The 13,913-nt window shown below is 39.0% G+C and overlaps 1 protein-coding gene across 1 annotated transcript in view; it reads left to right on the top strand.

Annotated features, from left to right (window-relative positions):
- The window catches only part of dpydb (dihydropyrimidine dehydrogenase b), a 132,790-nt gene that overhangs the window by 100,417 nt on the left and 18,460 nt on the right, over positions 1-13,913 (top strand). Inside the window, exon 19 of the mRNA XM_058764469.1 lies at positions 11,047-11,189. Within this exon, the coding sequence (XP_058620452.1) occupies positions 11,047-11,189 (143 nt within the window). The remainder of the gene's footprint in view (positions 1-11,046; positions 11,190-13,913) is intronic.

Below are 13,913 nucleotides of genomic sequence, written 5' to 3'. Positions count from 1 at the left end.
GAAAATGTCAATATGTGTCTGTGTGCTTACCACTAATAAAAATAATCTTTGTGGTCACACATATTAAACAGCTTTTAAACAGCAAACGGTTTATGTATGTGCTTTATAGTTTCAGCTGTGTACAGTTGAGTGTGTTAAAGCTTCACCTCAGCACACCTCTCCCTTCTACCTTCAGCTGAGCTGCCACAATGTCTGCAGAGGCAAGGACAGGGTCAGAAACACGGCCTGCATTAAAAATTAATACTCATACTATTGAGGCTCTATTTTATGCAAGCAAAACTGACTGGCTGTCATATTTTTCACTTTTAAAGTCTTATGGGCCTCACCGTGCAGCTCTCCCATGGGACCCAGCCTTGCAGCAATGGTCTAAGACTCTGCCCGAGACCAACCTATTGATCAGCGGGGCCCTAAAGGGCCCGTGCGGCCCCACATATTTTATCTGCTCCCAGTACAGTAGCTCTCTTCAGACTTTTTGTTTCAGAAGCCCATATCCAGAGCATAAAACCATGTGCAGAGCATCCAGGGGCACATAAATGTGTGCCGCCCTGAGCTCTCGGTGGAGCTGGCTTGATTCTCTAATGTATTCAGTAATTTAATGTTTAACTCAGCAGCAGTGGCCAGGTTTAAGGTGCTTTGATTTATGTGGCAAGTGGCATAAACTCTGAGTGTGGAGGAAATCAATCTTTTCTGTGATGTTTTTTTCTTTTCCTCAAAACTTTTTAATCACAGTTTTTGTACTACATTCTTGCATTAGCCACTAATGTTTAGTATAGGGATAGAGAGGGTATTTTAAACTTTTAGACTAATTCATTAATATGAATAATTCAACTCATTAGTTGATTAATAAAAAGTTGTTTAGTGCTGTTTTATTACCTGTCCCCATTTCTGTGATCAGATTTATTCAATAGTCTAGATCAGGGATTTTCAATTGATGTAAGATTGAAGAGGTTTCCGTCCATTCAAAGGTCCAAATAATAAATTAAACAGGGGCGCATTTCCCAAAAGCAACTATGGTCGCAATTTCTGTCGTTACCAATAGAGTTCAATGGAACTAACAACCAAGCTAACGATGCTTTTGGGAAACCCACCCTAGGTCAAGTTAGGGATGCACTGATGTATCATCCAATAAATGAAATCAGCCATCGGCCAGTTGTTTAAAAACAGTCAGTGACTAGGGCCGATTATATTCTGTCAATCAAAAGGAGGCAGAAAAACATGTGTGAAGAAACTGCAACTTGTGTGTGAAGAAAACGTCCCTTGTGTAGAATTCAGGGCTGTTGAATTAATGCAATAATGCATTAATCTCAATCTCACTGCACAAAAATAGAGCAGTTAGCGCTGGTTCTGTTTGACCCTGTGAGTCACCCGTAGTTCAAGCAAAGGTTTCCAAGTCCACAATTTTTCCCTTTACCAAACATTTTTGTAGTGTACCTCCTATCCAATAATTGCTTTGTGCTTTGTTACTTCTGATAAAAAACAAAGTCTCCGCTCACAAATAATGTCCACTTCCTCACAAAATTGATACTTTTAAATGAGGCCACACAGATTGCTTTAGCCACCTCAGTTCAAGCAGCAACACAAGTCATCCCTTCCTTTTTAATACAAGCTATAGTGCAAAATAAAATAAATATGACTAAACATCCGAAGGCAAGTTCTGTATATACAGTATACAGAACTTACTGAAATGTATCATATAACCACTCAATTGTTTCAATAACAGAGTTTTTTAGTTTTTTTTTTTTTACCTCAGGAAATTTATCAAGTGTTCACGGTTGGTTGCTTGGTTGGTTAGTTAGTTATAAAAACACTAGAGAGGAGCTTATTTACTGTTAATTATATATGCATGTTTGAATAAGTCTGTCATGAAGACAAACTTTAAGGAAAGCTCTTTTGTCCAAGTTGTATATGAACATTTCAGTTTTTATTCCAGTGTGATTATTAAATCTGAAAATAAATAGCAGTTAAATATAATAGTTTGGTCTCAGTTGCTAATTTTAACCTTTAAATTTATAGTCATGAATAAAATGAGAGGGTTCCATGTATAGTTTACATGTCATTCTTAATAATCGGCTATCGGTTTCAGAAATGTAATATCACTCTTACCAATATCACTAGTTTGGATAGCTGGGAAATCAAATCATATTAAAGTGCCCCTATTATGGGTAATGAAAGGTTCATATTTTGGTTTTGGGAGTCCCCAACAACAGGTTGACATGCATGCAAGGTCAAAAAACACTTTCATTGTCTTATAATATGCATTTATTTTTACCTTACTTGCTCAATAACACCCAAACGATTTGCTCAACAATTCACTTTTTGCGTGACGCTAATCTGCGGTGATTGGTCCGATTGGTCTCATTTTCATTTCATCATGCCTGTAATGCCTGATAAAGCAGCATTTGTGAGCACAGTGCTGCTTTGTGTACAGCGTTACCAGAGAAAATGCTATTTTTACCGCTCCAAAGGCGTCACCTAGTGGCAAAGAATGAATTTGCATTTTCATTCAGACCAACGCGAAAAGACCAACAAGTGGGTGGGCAATATGACATCAACATGAAACGGTGCACTTTCAGATTTAAAACTTTGCAGGATGTTTTCATTCATTTAGAGCTGTGTTATACACTGTATGAAAGGTATTTTTTCTTTAAATCCATAATAGGGGCACTAACTTCAGCTGAATATCAGGTTATGTAGGATTGCATTTACAAAAAAGCATTATATTTTGTGATTCCACTGTAACAGAGGGGTGTGGATGAGCAATAGGGCAGTGGAGTGTGAGTGAGCTGAACATATTTGAAAGCTAATCACTGATTTTTAGGGGATTGGGATGAAAGACCAAAAATGGTCTATAGTATCGCCTAGAATTCATTGTAAATTCTCTGGTTGGCATTAACAATACCTTGTAAAATTTAGAGGTCATAAACCCTCGATAGTCTCTCAAGACTGCTGCATTACAAGCTGTACAGTATAGCAGAGCTTCTCAAGCTGTGGTCCACGAAAGTTCTAGTGTTCTGCAGGTTGAATAAGAAAGTTAACACTTTACAATTAGTCAGTATTATGATAGTCTCTCTTGTGATGTTACAGCAATGCAGAAGGCTGAAATTTAATTAAATAACTGGGTAAATATAGTCTGTATGTGTTGGGTGCTTCAGTGCTCTGTTGTGTCGTCTGTATATGTACTCTTAACACAAACTCCATCTCTAGTGGTGTTTAGAGTTTTGTCTGCTTCAAATTTATGGTGTGGTTTGATTATAATGTGGCGTGACCACAAAGCATTTTTGTTAGTATACAAACATAATAATGTGACACTGGGTCAAGACGAGGAGGATATGATGGTTTTATAAGGTATATAAAATATTAATCTAAAATATACATAGCATATTAAAATATAAATATAATATATATATATTGCATATTAAAGAGATCATTCAGCTAGAAATATTTATATATCTTGTTGTTCCAAACCCGAGACTTTTGTTCATCTACGAGACACAAATGAAGATATTTTTAATTAAACCTGAGAGATTTCTGGCCCTCCATTAAAATTCCATTACACTTTCAAGCAACTTTCAAGCAGATCAACCATACAAAGCTGACATGTAAGAACAAGCCTCATTGGTTCTTGTGTGTCAAGCAAGCACATTTGAGCTTCTGTTTACCATATTTGATGAGCTCTATGTGTGTGTGCTGATCAAAGTATATATGTGAGTAAAAACCAAAATTAAATATGTTCATCACAAAGCAAGTGTGTCTCTTCAGAAGACCACTCTATTTATGACCACTTTTATAAACTTTTTGACATATCAAAGTTTTTCTGCAATAGGTTTTCAATAGAGTGACAGAAATCTCTCAGGTTTAATTAAAATCTTAATTTGTGTTCTGAAGATGAACGAAAGTCTTATGATTTAGAACAACATGAGGGTCAGTAATGGATGACATTTTTGGGCACACTATCCCTTTCTTGATGGTTTGACACACTATGTGAAAAAAAACAGTAATATATTTGTATAGTTTCACAGAGTGCAGTTTTTGATTTATTATTACGATTTTTTTCTGCCATTTTAATTTTTGCATATATACATTTGCTATTATATCATCTGAGTATATTGCTTCAGGTGCAGCTTCTGTGTCATCTTTGCCATGTAATGATGACTGAAAATCATTGTGTGTAGAGAAAAACATTGCTATGTTTACGATTATATTAATTTATGAGAAATGATTTGCAGTCCGGATGGAGCCAATACGGGGTACGGATCCAGGCCGCGGTCCGGTAATTGCTGACCTCTAGTCTAGATCATATGGTCACTTTATTTTTCCCCTGGTTGGGCCTCCCACTGTGATTTCATTTAGCTGGCAGCGTGCTCCTCATTTGATGTGTGTTTTAATGATTGGTCATGCCGACCGGCTAGTCTGCTGTCACAGATATATTATTGCATCTCTTTCATTGTGCATGGAAAACCATGTTCCCTAGACACCCTGGCAGCATCGGCAGGCGTAATTAACAGAGAGCTGCACCGTCATTCCCGTCTCTTATTTGCTTTTGTTATCTGGCTGGGTCTTTTTGAGGCACAACATATTCGGGTGAAGATAGAAATCGTAGAGGATGCAGAGACCCCACGCTCCGTCTCGCGCTGTGTTTGGAATTATTAATCAGAGAGTCTGGCATCGGGAGCGGACGCCTCGCGCTAACAGATGCCACCGATGGCCTCACTGAGCTGTCAATCACCTCAGCACGGGACCAGACTGAGGATGGCGCTCGTCCGGAGCTGTGCTTGCTCATGTTGGATGCTGTGATAGGACCTGCTTAGAGTAATGAGGTATTGATGAAAGATACAGAGTGCTAGTGAGTCCAGGACCGTCTCTGTTCGAAGCACAGACTGTGCTGTCTGTAAAGCACAAGTGTAATACCGCTGAACACAAGCAGCCTACAGAAAAAAAGGGAAAATGAAAAGGACTAGGAAAAGTAACTCAGTAACTGTAGGTTTTTGTGCTTTCACAGTGGCACTCATTATAGCAAGTGCGTAAAAAGTGCTGAAAAATTATATGAAGTTAGTATGTATGGGTACTTTATTAAAATTGTAAGTGGATTTTTCCCATTTAATGTGAAACATTTAAGCATGTTCTCTTCTTATGTTTTTTTATTTTTATTTTTTTTTATTTAAATAAATATTATGGAAAAAAGCTAACCTAGAATAAAAAGTAGCTAATTTTGTCTGTAAATGTCATTTAGTTTCAAATTCCAAACTAGCCACAATGGAGTGGTAGCTTAATTTAGTCTAAATTAAAATAATCTTATATATATATATATATATATATATATATATATATATATATATACATACATACAGTATATATTGTTTTTCATTGGAAATCACAACTAGTTTGACATTCTCAGGATAACAGTCTATGTTTTTGCTAACCGTTTGTTGGGGTGGGGTGGAGATAAAAAATAAAATAAACAAAACATTTCTAACCATTTTCATAAACCCTGTTTGTAGAAAGACTGGACAATGATCTTAGAAGTCTGGCATACCCACCAAGTCTTTTGTTTCACTGGAAGATTAAGATATGACACAAGTTGTAATAAACAATAACCAAAAATAATTGTTACAAAATTACACAAAAAAAGCACATAAACAACATGTATTTAGAAAATAGAGTAAAATCTACATTTTATCTATAAGTCACTTGATATTATATTGTATAGTGTAACACATTAATATAGTTTATAAAATTACCAGTGACTGTCAAGTGTTGCTGTTAAAGAAGAGACATCTCTTCATCAGGATGTTACTAGTTATTTAATTTGCGTTTTTAATTTGCAGCATAATTTTTTATTTATTTATTCTTTTTAAAGATAAACCCGACCCGAGACAAACCCGATGAAATTAGACCTGAGTCCGACCTGACCCGACCCGACCGCATTTATTTTCGAACCCGAACGTAAACGTCATTGACGTGTGTACAGCCTGCAGCCCCGCATCAGTCCGGAAAAAATCCGGGGTCCTGCTGACTGATTTGGCTGCTGCTCCATTACTTTCATTCAGTTTATTTACTTATTAGCCTATTACTTTATATTTTTGCCTGCCTGATGGATGCATGCTATTTCTGAATTTGGCTTTCAATTGTAACCAGTGGATTTTAAATATAAATGTGATCGTTTTATAAAAATTAAATCGATAGGTTTATAAATCATGGATTTGCTAGTTTTATCTGCAATGTTATTTACCTCATCTCCGGTGAAGGGCTTCTGCACACAAAAAAGAAAAGCGTTGCATTGACACGCAGCGTAATGAAGTAAGTGGATTTCCTGATAGATCTCATATCTATAAGATGGATTTCTGAGGTTACAAAAGTATGTTCCATTTCTACGTGTGTTTCTCAAAAATGAACGCTACGCATTCCGGGAAAGTTTAAAAGAATTCGGGTCCATTTGGTAAAAGCACATTTATTTTAATCACACGAGACCCAAGGCTGCTAATACCGAACCCGACCCATGTCCGAGGCACTCGTAGAAGTTTTGGACCCTAACCCGCTCGGGTCACGGGTTTTCGGATCCAGGTGGACCGTGAAGACCTCTGGTACACAGTGCACTAAATTACATTTTTCATTAAGAATCTAATTAAATAAAACTACAGGTATTCTGTTTCAGTGTTGTTTGAGTGAAGTACCAATGTAGTACAGTTACTCAAGTACTTAAAATCCCTGCTCAAGAGACGATATTAGATCGTCCGAGCTAAGTTTAGCATTTGCCTGGCTGTGCTGCTGTTGACATGCAGTGAACTTGTGCCGACGACTTCACCACAGGTACTGGTGACAAACAGGCGTGAGCGACCCTGTTTGACAAGGACATGTTGGGGTTGTCAGAGCAACAGGAGCTGTCAGCGCGGCCGGCGTGAAAAACAAGAACAAAGCGCAGAGAAGGACAGAACCAGTGCCACAATAACATCACAACAATATCACAGGACTGAAGCCTTTCTTGAGTGGAAGTGTGCTGCCTGACAACATTATCTGTGTCGGCTGCCATTGGCTGACAAGTGCTTTGATGGCTCTCAACCTTTGTTGCACAAGTCGTGTCCATATTAATGCAATTGTGACATCACTCACAGTACAATAGCCCATTGCCGGATGAGTTGTAGCAGATGTCTTACTGGAACATTATTACCTCGGTACGTATTTGACTCGCTCAGACATTTAAGAATGATGTGTTCAGAGCTCTAGCCTCTCGACTTAAACTGTACTGAGCTGAACCCCCATCTCTAAATCACACCCAAATGGCTTTCATTGCGAGCCGAGTGATGTCTTATGATATTAGGTTGTCAGAACAGAGCAGAGATGACAAATTCTACCTGACGTGCCATCCATTCAGCCAACAGGTGGAAGAGCAGAAAAAAGTGATGGCGGTAGGAAATGCCAGAGGCTTAGGGAAGCGCCCATATGTACATAATTAACCATGCAGCATGGGGATGCAAAAAAATATGTGCCGTGATTGAATTTATCTCCCCAATTTGAGAATAGTGTGGGTGATGAAGATCGTTTAGCACGCCAGAGTGGGGCTAAAAAAGAAGCTGTTTCGAGCCATCAAACGGTGGAAGTGGAGTTCTGAGCCACGCCGGCGAAATGAATGTGGACAAACGTACGGCTGTGATCAATGAATGGGAACCTGCTGGGAAAATGAGGTTAAATGTAATGTGATAAACACTTCCATCTGTCTGGCTGATCAGAAAGCCACTCGGCTTTCATTAGGGAATCTTGCCTTCCTGAGAGATGAAGAGAGAAAGGCATTGGGAGGGTTGTACTGCTTCATAGGTGAACCCAAACACCTGTAGACACAGTCGCTCTGATCCCAAACCCTGTGAGCTGCCTCATTGTCCGTTGATTGCTTATAAGGCTGCATCCTAACCGATATGGAACATTGTAAGTGACTGTTATGAAACACTCTACATAGCTCTGCCCCACAACCAGCACTCCACTCTGGAGACTCAAACAGAGCACTGCACTGCACTTTTTTGCAGTACCAATTTCATCATTCCGAAGTCAATAGTGTTTTTGGTTAAATGCCTGAAATAAGTTCTGGGGTTAACACAAGCTCATGATATTGTTGCGTTTTAATTTTACAACAAAAATGAATCCGTAATTCCTCACACAAGATTTTTTAAGCTTTCAGGTGTTTTGAAAAGTGTGTTTGGCTAAATGAGACTGATTGTCTGGGACATCAAACGGGTAAACTATTAAATAATCTACAGAGCCCCACAGAAAAACTTTTTTTGTTGCCCATAGAAACTTTCGCAACGGTTTTGCAAGAGAACACAAATATTTTGCGAACGAACGCAAAATTCCTCAGGGCAACATGATACTTTTGCAAGACTTGTGCAAGGTTTTGTGAGTGATAGCAAAAGCATTGAAATATAATTTTTACTTCCATCTCATATTTTTTCACCATCACCATATTGTGGCGGCCATGGCGGAGCTGGGAGCTCAGGCGGCCATGCCAGATGGTCTTCGTGGCCATGGCCACATTCTTCGGCCCGCCCAGAGCTCTACTACAAAATTTCCTTGGGGAATCTAGGGGGTATCAGGAGCCCTCCGGAGCTTAACAGACAGGACTGGACGGCCCACTGGGGCTAAACACAGGACAGGACAGCACAAACACACAGACAGGACAGCCTACAGGAACAGGAAGCCCTCCTGGGCTAGGCTTGGAAGCTGAGGCTTCTTCTGGGCATGACAAGGAGTCAGGGGCCCTCACAAGGTCCCTCAGCAACCACCTCCACTTCTGCCCCAGACGAGTCTCCGCGGACAAGACAAGACAGGTTGATTAAAACTGCTGAAAAAACGGCACTCCTGGCCGCGACGTGTGGGCTTGATCCACTGGGACCCTTACTGGACTGGAGTCAGTGGTGGCCGGCGGGCTTGCACTCCAGGCGGGCTAGGGTGAGTGGCGGCTGGCGGGCTAGAGAGAGCCACAGCCGGCGGACGACGGCGCTGAAATCCCCGCGAACAGCGGGCTAGAGAGAGCCGTGGACGGCGGCAGACTTTCCCCGCGAACAGCGGGCTGAAGAGAGCGGACAGCGGTGACAGCGGTGACGATGCTCCCGCAAATGGCGGGCTGAAGAGAGCCGCGGACGGCGGCAGACCGGAGGGGCTCGCGGCCAACGGACTCTCGGCGATCCCGTCAAACTCCCACGCCCACTTGCTGTTGGCTACGGCGGGATGACGAGCGGCGAGTTCCATGCCGTGGGACAGACAGACAAACCAAAAAAATAAAAACTTTCCAAAAAACGAACAAAACAAAACGTGGTGAGGGGGTGCCGCTTACTGTATTAGGTCTGGTCTTCTGTCACGGTGCACACAGCAGGGAGGAACGAGGAACATGCAGACGAGGAGATACTTCAAAATAATAGTCTTTAATGATGACAAAAGGACAGGGCAAGACAAGGCAAGGTTGACAGACAGGAACACTGGGGAATAACGAGTAGACCAAACAAAAACTAACTAAACAGGCAGGAACTAAATACACATGACAATCACAGATAATTACTAAAACACGGCTGGACAAGACTTAACTAATAATCACACTTAACAAGGACAGGAACATGACCAAATAAGGAAACAAGAGGCGGGAACACATGACACACACGACAGAGGACTGACACATATCTCTTTAGGTATACTTACTAATCTACTTTTACAGCCTTGTTGCCTTTACACTTTGCGCTTATGCAAACTATTTTAACTAAAACTTACCAACTTTTACATATTAAATAAAGATCAAAACAGTTGTCAGAAGTGGTGATGTTAAAGTTGTGGTGTAGTTTGTTCATAGTCATAGTTTTTTTTTTTTTTTTTTTTTTGACGATTGTATTTAGGATTTACAATTCATGAAATTTGTGGTAATTTGTGAATATTATCTTAATAAACAAAACGTGCAAGAATGGAAAAATCTTGTCTTTTTGCAGAGGGAAGCAGGGTGATGCTAACTTTTAGGTTGAAATACAAAAATACATCACTGTAGCGCTCTATTGGTCTCAGAAGATGCTGACATTAGCATTTTGCCAACCAAACAGTACAGTACTCTATTATAATTTATTGATACTTTTCAGTAATAAAATAATAGTTTGCAATTTTGATTTATTTTTTCAAAGAGCTCCCTTCTTGGGTCACAAAGACAATTAGAATTTGACAACAAAAAAAACAGGTGTCTTATGAGTTTATCTTCTGAACAGCTTTTGCATTACTAGTATGCTTATGATGTCATAAAATGCTTTCATTTTGGTGCTTAAGAAGCATCTTTTATCATGATCAGTATTGACCAGCTCTAATAGTTATGTGGAAATATTTTTAGGATTAATTGAAGAATAGAGAAAAAAAAACAGCATTTGAAATAAAATCTTTCGAGAAGTTATACATGCCAAGTTCAGTCATGAAACTCTCGATGGTGCAGTCCAATAGGTCTAACTCAGTCTGACATAATGACCATTGATATTTGATTCTTCTGTATCAGTAACCAATAAGCGTTGTTGCTCAACATTCAAATACATGGCTAGTGCTTGCTGTAGCAGTTGCAGCGCGCTTCAGAAACCCTCCACCTTCCCCAGCTCCACCTGTATAGAACTGCTACAGGGTGATTCATGTATGCTATAAATGGGGGTTATTTCATAGATGTTATATCTGCTGCAGCAGTGTTTCTTACATGCTCACAGCAGCAGGTTATGGATGTATTGGCAAGTCTCGGTACTTGTTCTGATGCAGCAGCAGCAGCGTAGCAGGTCTATTCCGCCAAGACCAAGACCAAGCACATTAATATTGTCATGTATATTGTCATGCTAAACCCTCTGAGAGTTGTCATGATAGAAATGTCTTCACTGTCCCTTTTAAACAATTTAATGTATCCCTGCCGAATAAAAGTATTAATTTCTTAATGACCCCAAATATTTGAATAGTAGTCTATATATAAAGTATGCTCTCTGATAACAAGTTGGATCACTGATTTTATATAATTATTGCTTTACATTTAATAATGTTTTTCCTCCTGTATTTGGATAGGTAATGCAATCCGCCCCATAGCTCTGCGTGCGGTGTCAGCTATAGCGAAAGCTCTTCCTGGCTTCCCGATCTTGGCTACCGGTGGTATTGACTCGGCAGAGTCTGGATTACAGTTCCTCCATGCTGGAGCATCTGTTCTGCAGGTAACCACTTACATTCATGACCAACTTCACCAGTGTTGGATTTGAACAGACAACCTTTTGTTTACCAGTCTAGACCTTTAATCACATTTGTATCGCCCCTCAGCCTAATAACGTCCCCATTTGTAGGACCACAGCTTGGGGAAAAAATATATTAGTTTTGTTTTTATACAATAAGCAAGCTTAAAGTCTGGGTTTAAACATATATATTAAGTATTCTGTTCTAATTAATCCTTAATAAGGAGTCTACTAACGGCTACACTCACACAGAACTGCTACAGCCGAGGAGCAACAACAATCTCAGAGCAAATTGCAATTTACAACATGGCTCTGAACAAGTTGTTAGTGCAAATAAACCCATTATCTCAACATGATGCCACAGCCTCCGAAATCTCTTTTTAAATAAATAAATCAAAACACTCTCATTATGTGCAGAAATAACGTTTCACAAGTGCCTGGGAGTTCTGGGGGGGAAAGACTGGAATTAAAACATTTTAATCACACCCACATGTAATAGCAGAGTGCTGGCTTGTAGTAATAGGAGAAATTGTAAACTAGCCAACTCCTCACTACACTACAGTTGAATCAGTGTTACCAGTGGGTTACAGGAACACATCGTAGCTCCATCTCCTGCTTGAATTAGATTAGAACAATGAGTTGCTCTGTCGAACAATGTTAACTTCTCACAGACTCAAGACAAACAACACATGTGATAGAAAGTAAATAAGAGTGTTATTTATCGAACACTTCTGCAAACAGTGTTTAATATGAAGCTTGGTTCACATATATTCCTCTACGGTACTCATGACGATCAAATGGAATTTTATCATCTCACTTGCTGAACATACTGCATTTTAAGTTTCCGATTTTAAAAGTCTTATTTTTATCCTTTTTAACATAAAATGGCATTTGTAACTTTTAATAATAATTCAAATTAATAACCCCCCCAGATAAATATGTCACATAGATGGCATGTTCACAGTAGGGACCAAGTCATGAATAATTCATGCAGGTTGCCACTTCATTTGCACTTGTGTTGTCAGGTTAATGCTGTGGTTTTGATTATCACCATCACTGTGTTAATATATTACAATACACTTTCAAAAAATACTTAAATAAAACACCTACAATAAAATAATTGAGAAAATTGTCTATAAAGACCTGCTAAGCATTGCAGCAATTCCATTTATAGAGAATTGTTATGGCATTGTTCTTACTTAATCGGTACTCTAAAACTGTTAAACCTATCAAAAATTCACCAAAATCCAGATTAGGAAGTAATGTACAGACATGTGTTTAATATAGTAATTTGAGGTGCACTTCAGCATGTGTTTTCCAGGGTAATTCTAAGGTTTACCTGCCTAATGACAACTGAAAACAGAGATGCTCTATACGCCACTTTTCTGTTTTTTATCATATACAATAAAAAAAGCAAATGAATAAAAGATGAAAATATCAAAAGGCATGTTGCTGTTACGTTACGTGTCACCTAAAGAGGCGCACGACAATGAATATAATAAACGAAAGTCTTATTAATAATCCACAGCAGAAATCCAGAAGAAAGAGCAGTAAAACACATATGGTTAACTCAATAGCAAACGAAGAATGATGAGAGAACACAGGCTTTAAGTAATAAACGTAATCAAGGGGGAAACAGAAACAGGTGAGGATCTAATTAACCAATAGGGGAACTAAAGAAACTAGGTCAAACATGTGACAGTTGCCTAAAAACAGCATATTCAAGGCCCTTTTAAACGCCCCTTTAAACGCAATTGGATATGTACACTGCTGTTCAAAGTTTAGCCAAGGCAAGGCAAGGCAAGTTTATTTATATAGCACATTTCATACACAGTGGTAATTCAAAGTGCTTTACATAAAAGGAAGTGAAATAGTCATTAAAAATAATAATAATCACGACAATAAAAACAAAGTGAATTTAAAAATTGATTTAAAAAATTTAAAACATTTAAGAATAGAAAATGATTATACATGGTGCAATCAGTTCGGACGTAGCACAGTGCTCATTCAACAAATGCACAGTTTTGAGTCTGGATTTAAATGTGGCTAATGTTTCAGCACATCTGATCTCTTCTGGAATCTGGTTCCAACTGCGGGCGGCATGATAGCTAAAAGTGGACTCCCCTTGTTTTGTGTAGACCCTTGGTATTTCTAACTGACTCAATCCTAATGATCTTAGTGGTCTGTTAGGTTTATATTCAGTGAGCATATCTCCAATGTATTTAGGTCCTAGACCATTGAGAGATTTATAAACGAGTAAAAGTACTTTAAAATAAATCCTAAATGTCAAATGTCACTGGAAGCCAGTGTAAGGACCTGAGGACTGGTGTGATATGCTCAGATTTTCTGGTTCTAGTCAGAATCCTGGCAGCAGCGTTCTGGATGAGCTGCAGCTGTCTAATGGTCTTCTTTGGAATGCCGGTGAGGAGACATTACAATAATCCACCCTGCTGGTGATAAAGGCATGAACAAGCTTCTCCAAGTCTTGACTGGAAACAAAACATCTAATTCTTGCAATGTTTTTGAGATGATAGTATGCTGATTTAGTTACTGCTTTGACATGACTACTAAAACTAAGGTCTGTCTCCAGAAACACCCCAAGATTTTTGACTTGGTTTTTAGTTGATTGAACCCTAGAGTCAAGGTATGCATTCACCTTGAGAACTTCATCTTTGTTTCCAAATGCAATGACTTCAGTTTTCTCCTTGT

Source organism: Onychostoma macrolepis, chromosome 02 (genome assembly GCF_012432095.1).
Source record: "Onychostoma macrolepis isolate SWU-2019 chromosome 02, ASM1243209v1, whole genome shotgun sequence".
Taxonomy (NCBI): domain Eukaryota; kingdom Metazoa; phylum Chordata; class Actinopteri; order Cypriniformes; family Cyprinidae; genus Onychostoma; species Onychostoma macrolepis.
Note: the sequence above shows the minus strand (reverse complement) of the source record. Positions and strands in the feature narration are given on the sequence as shown.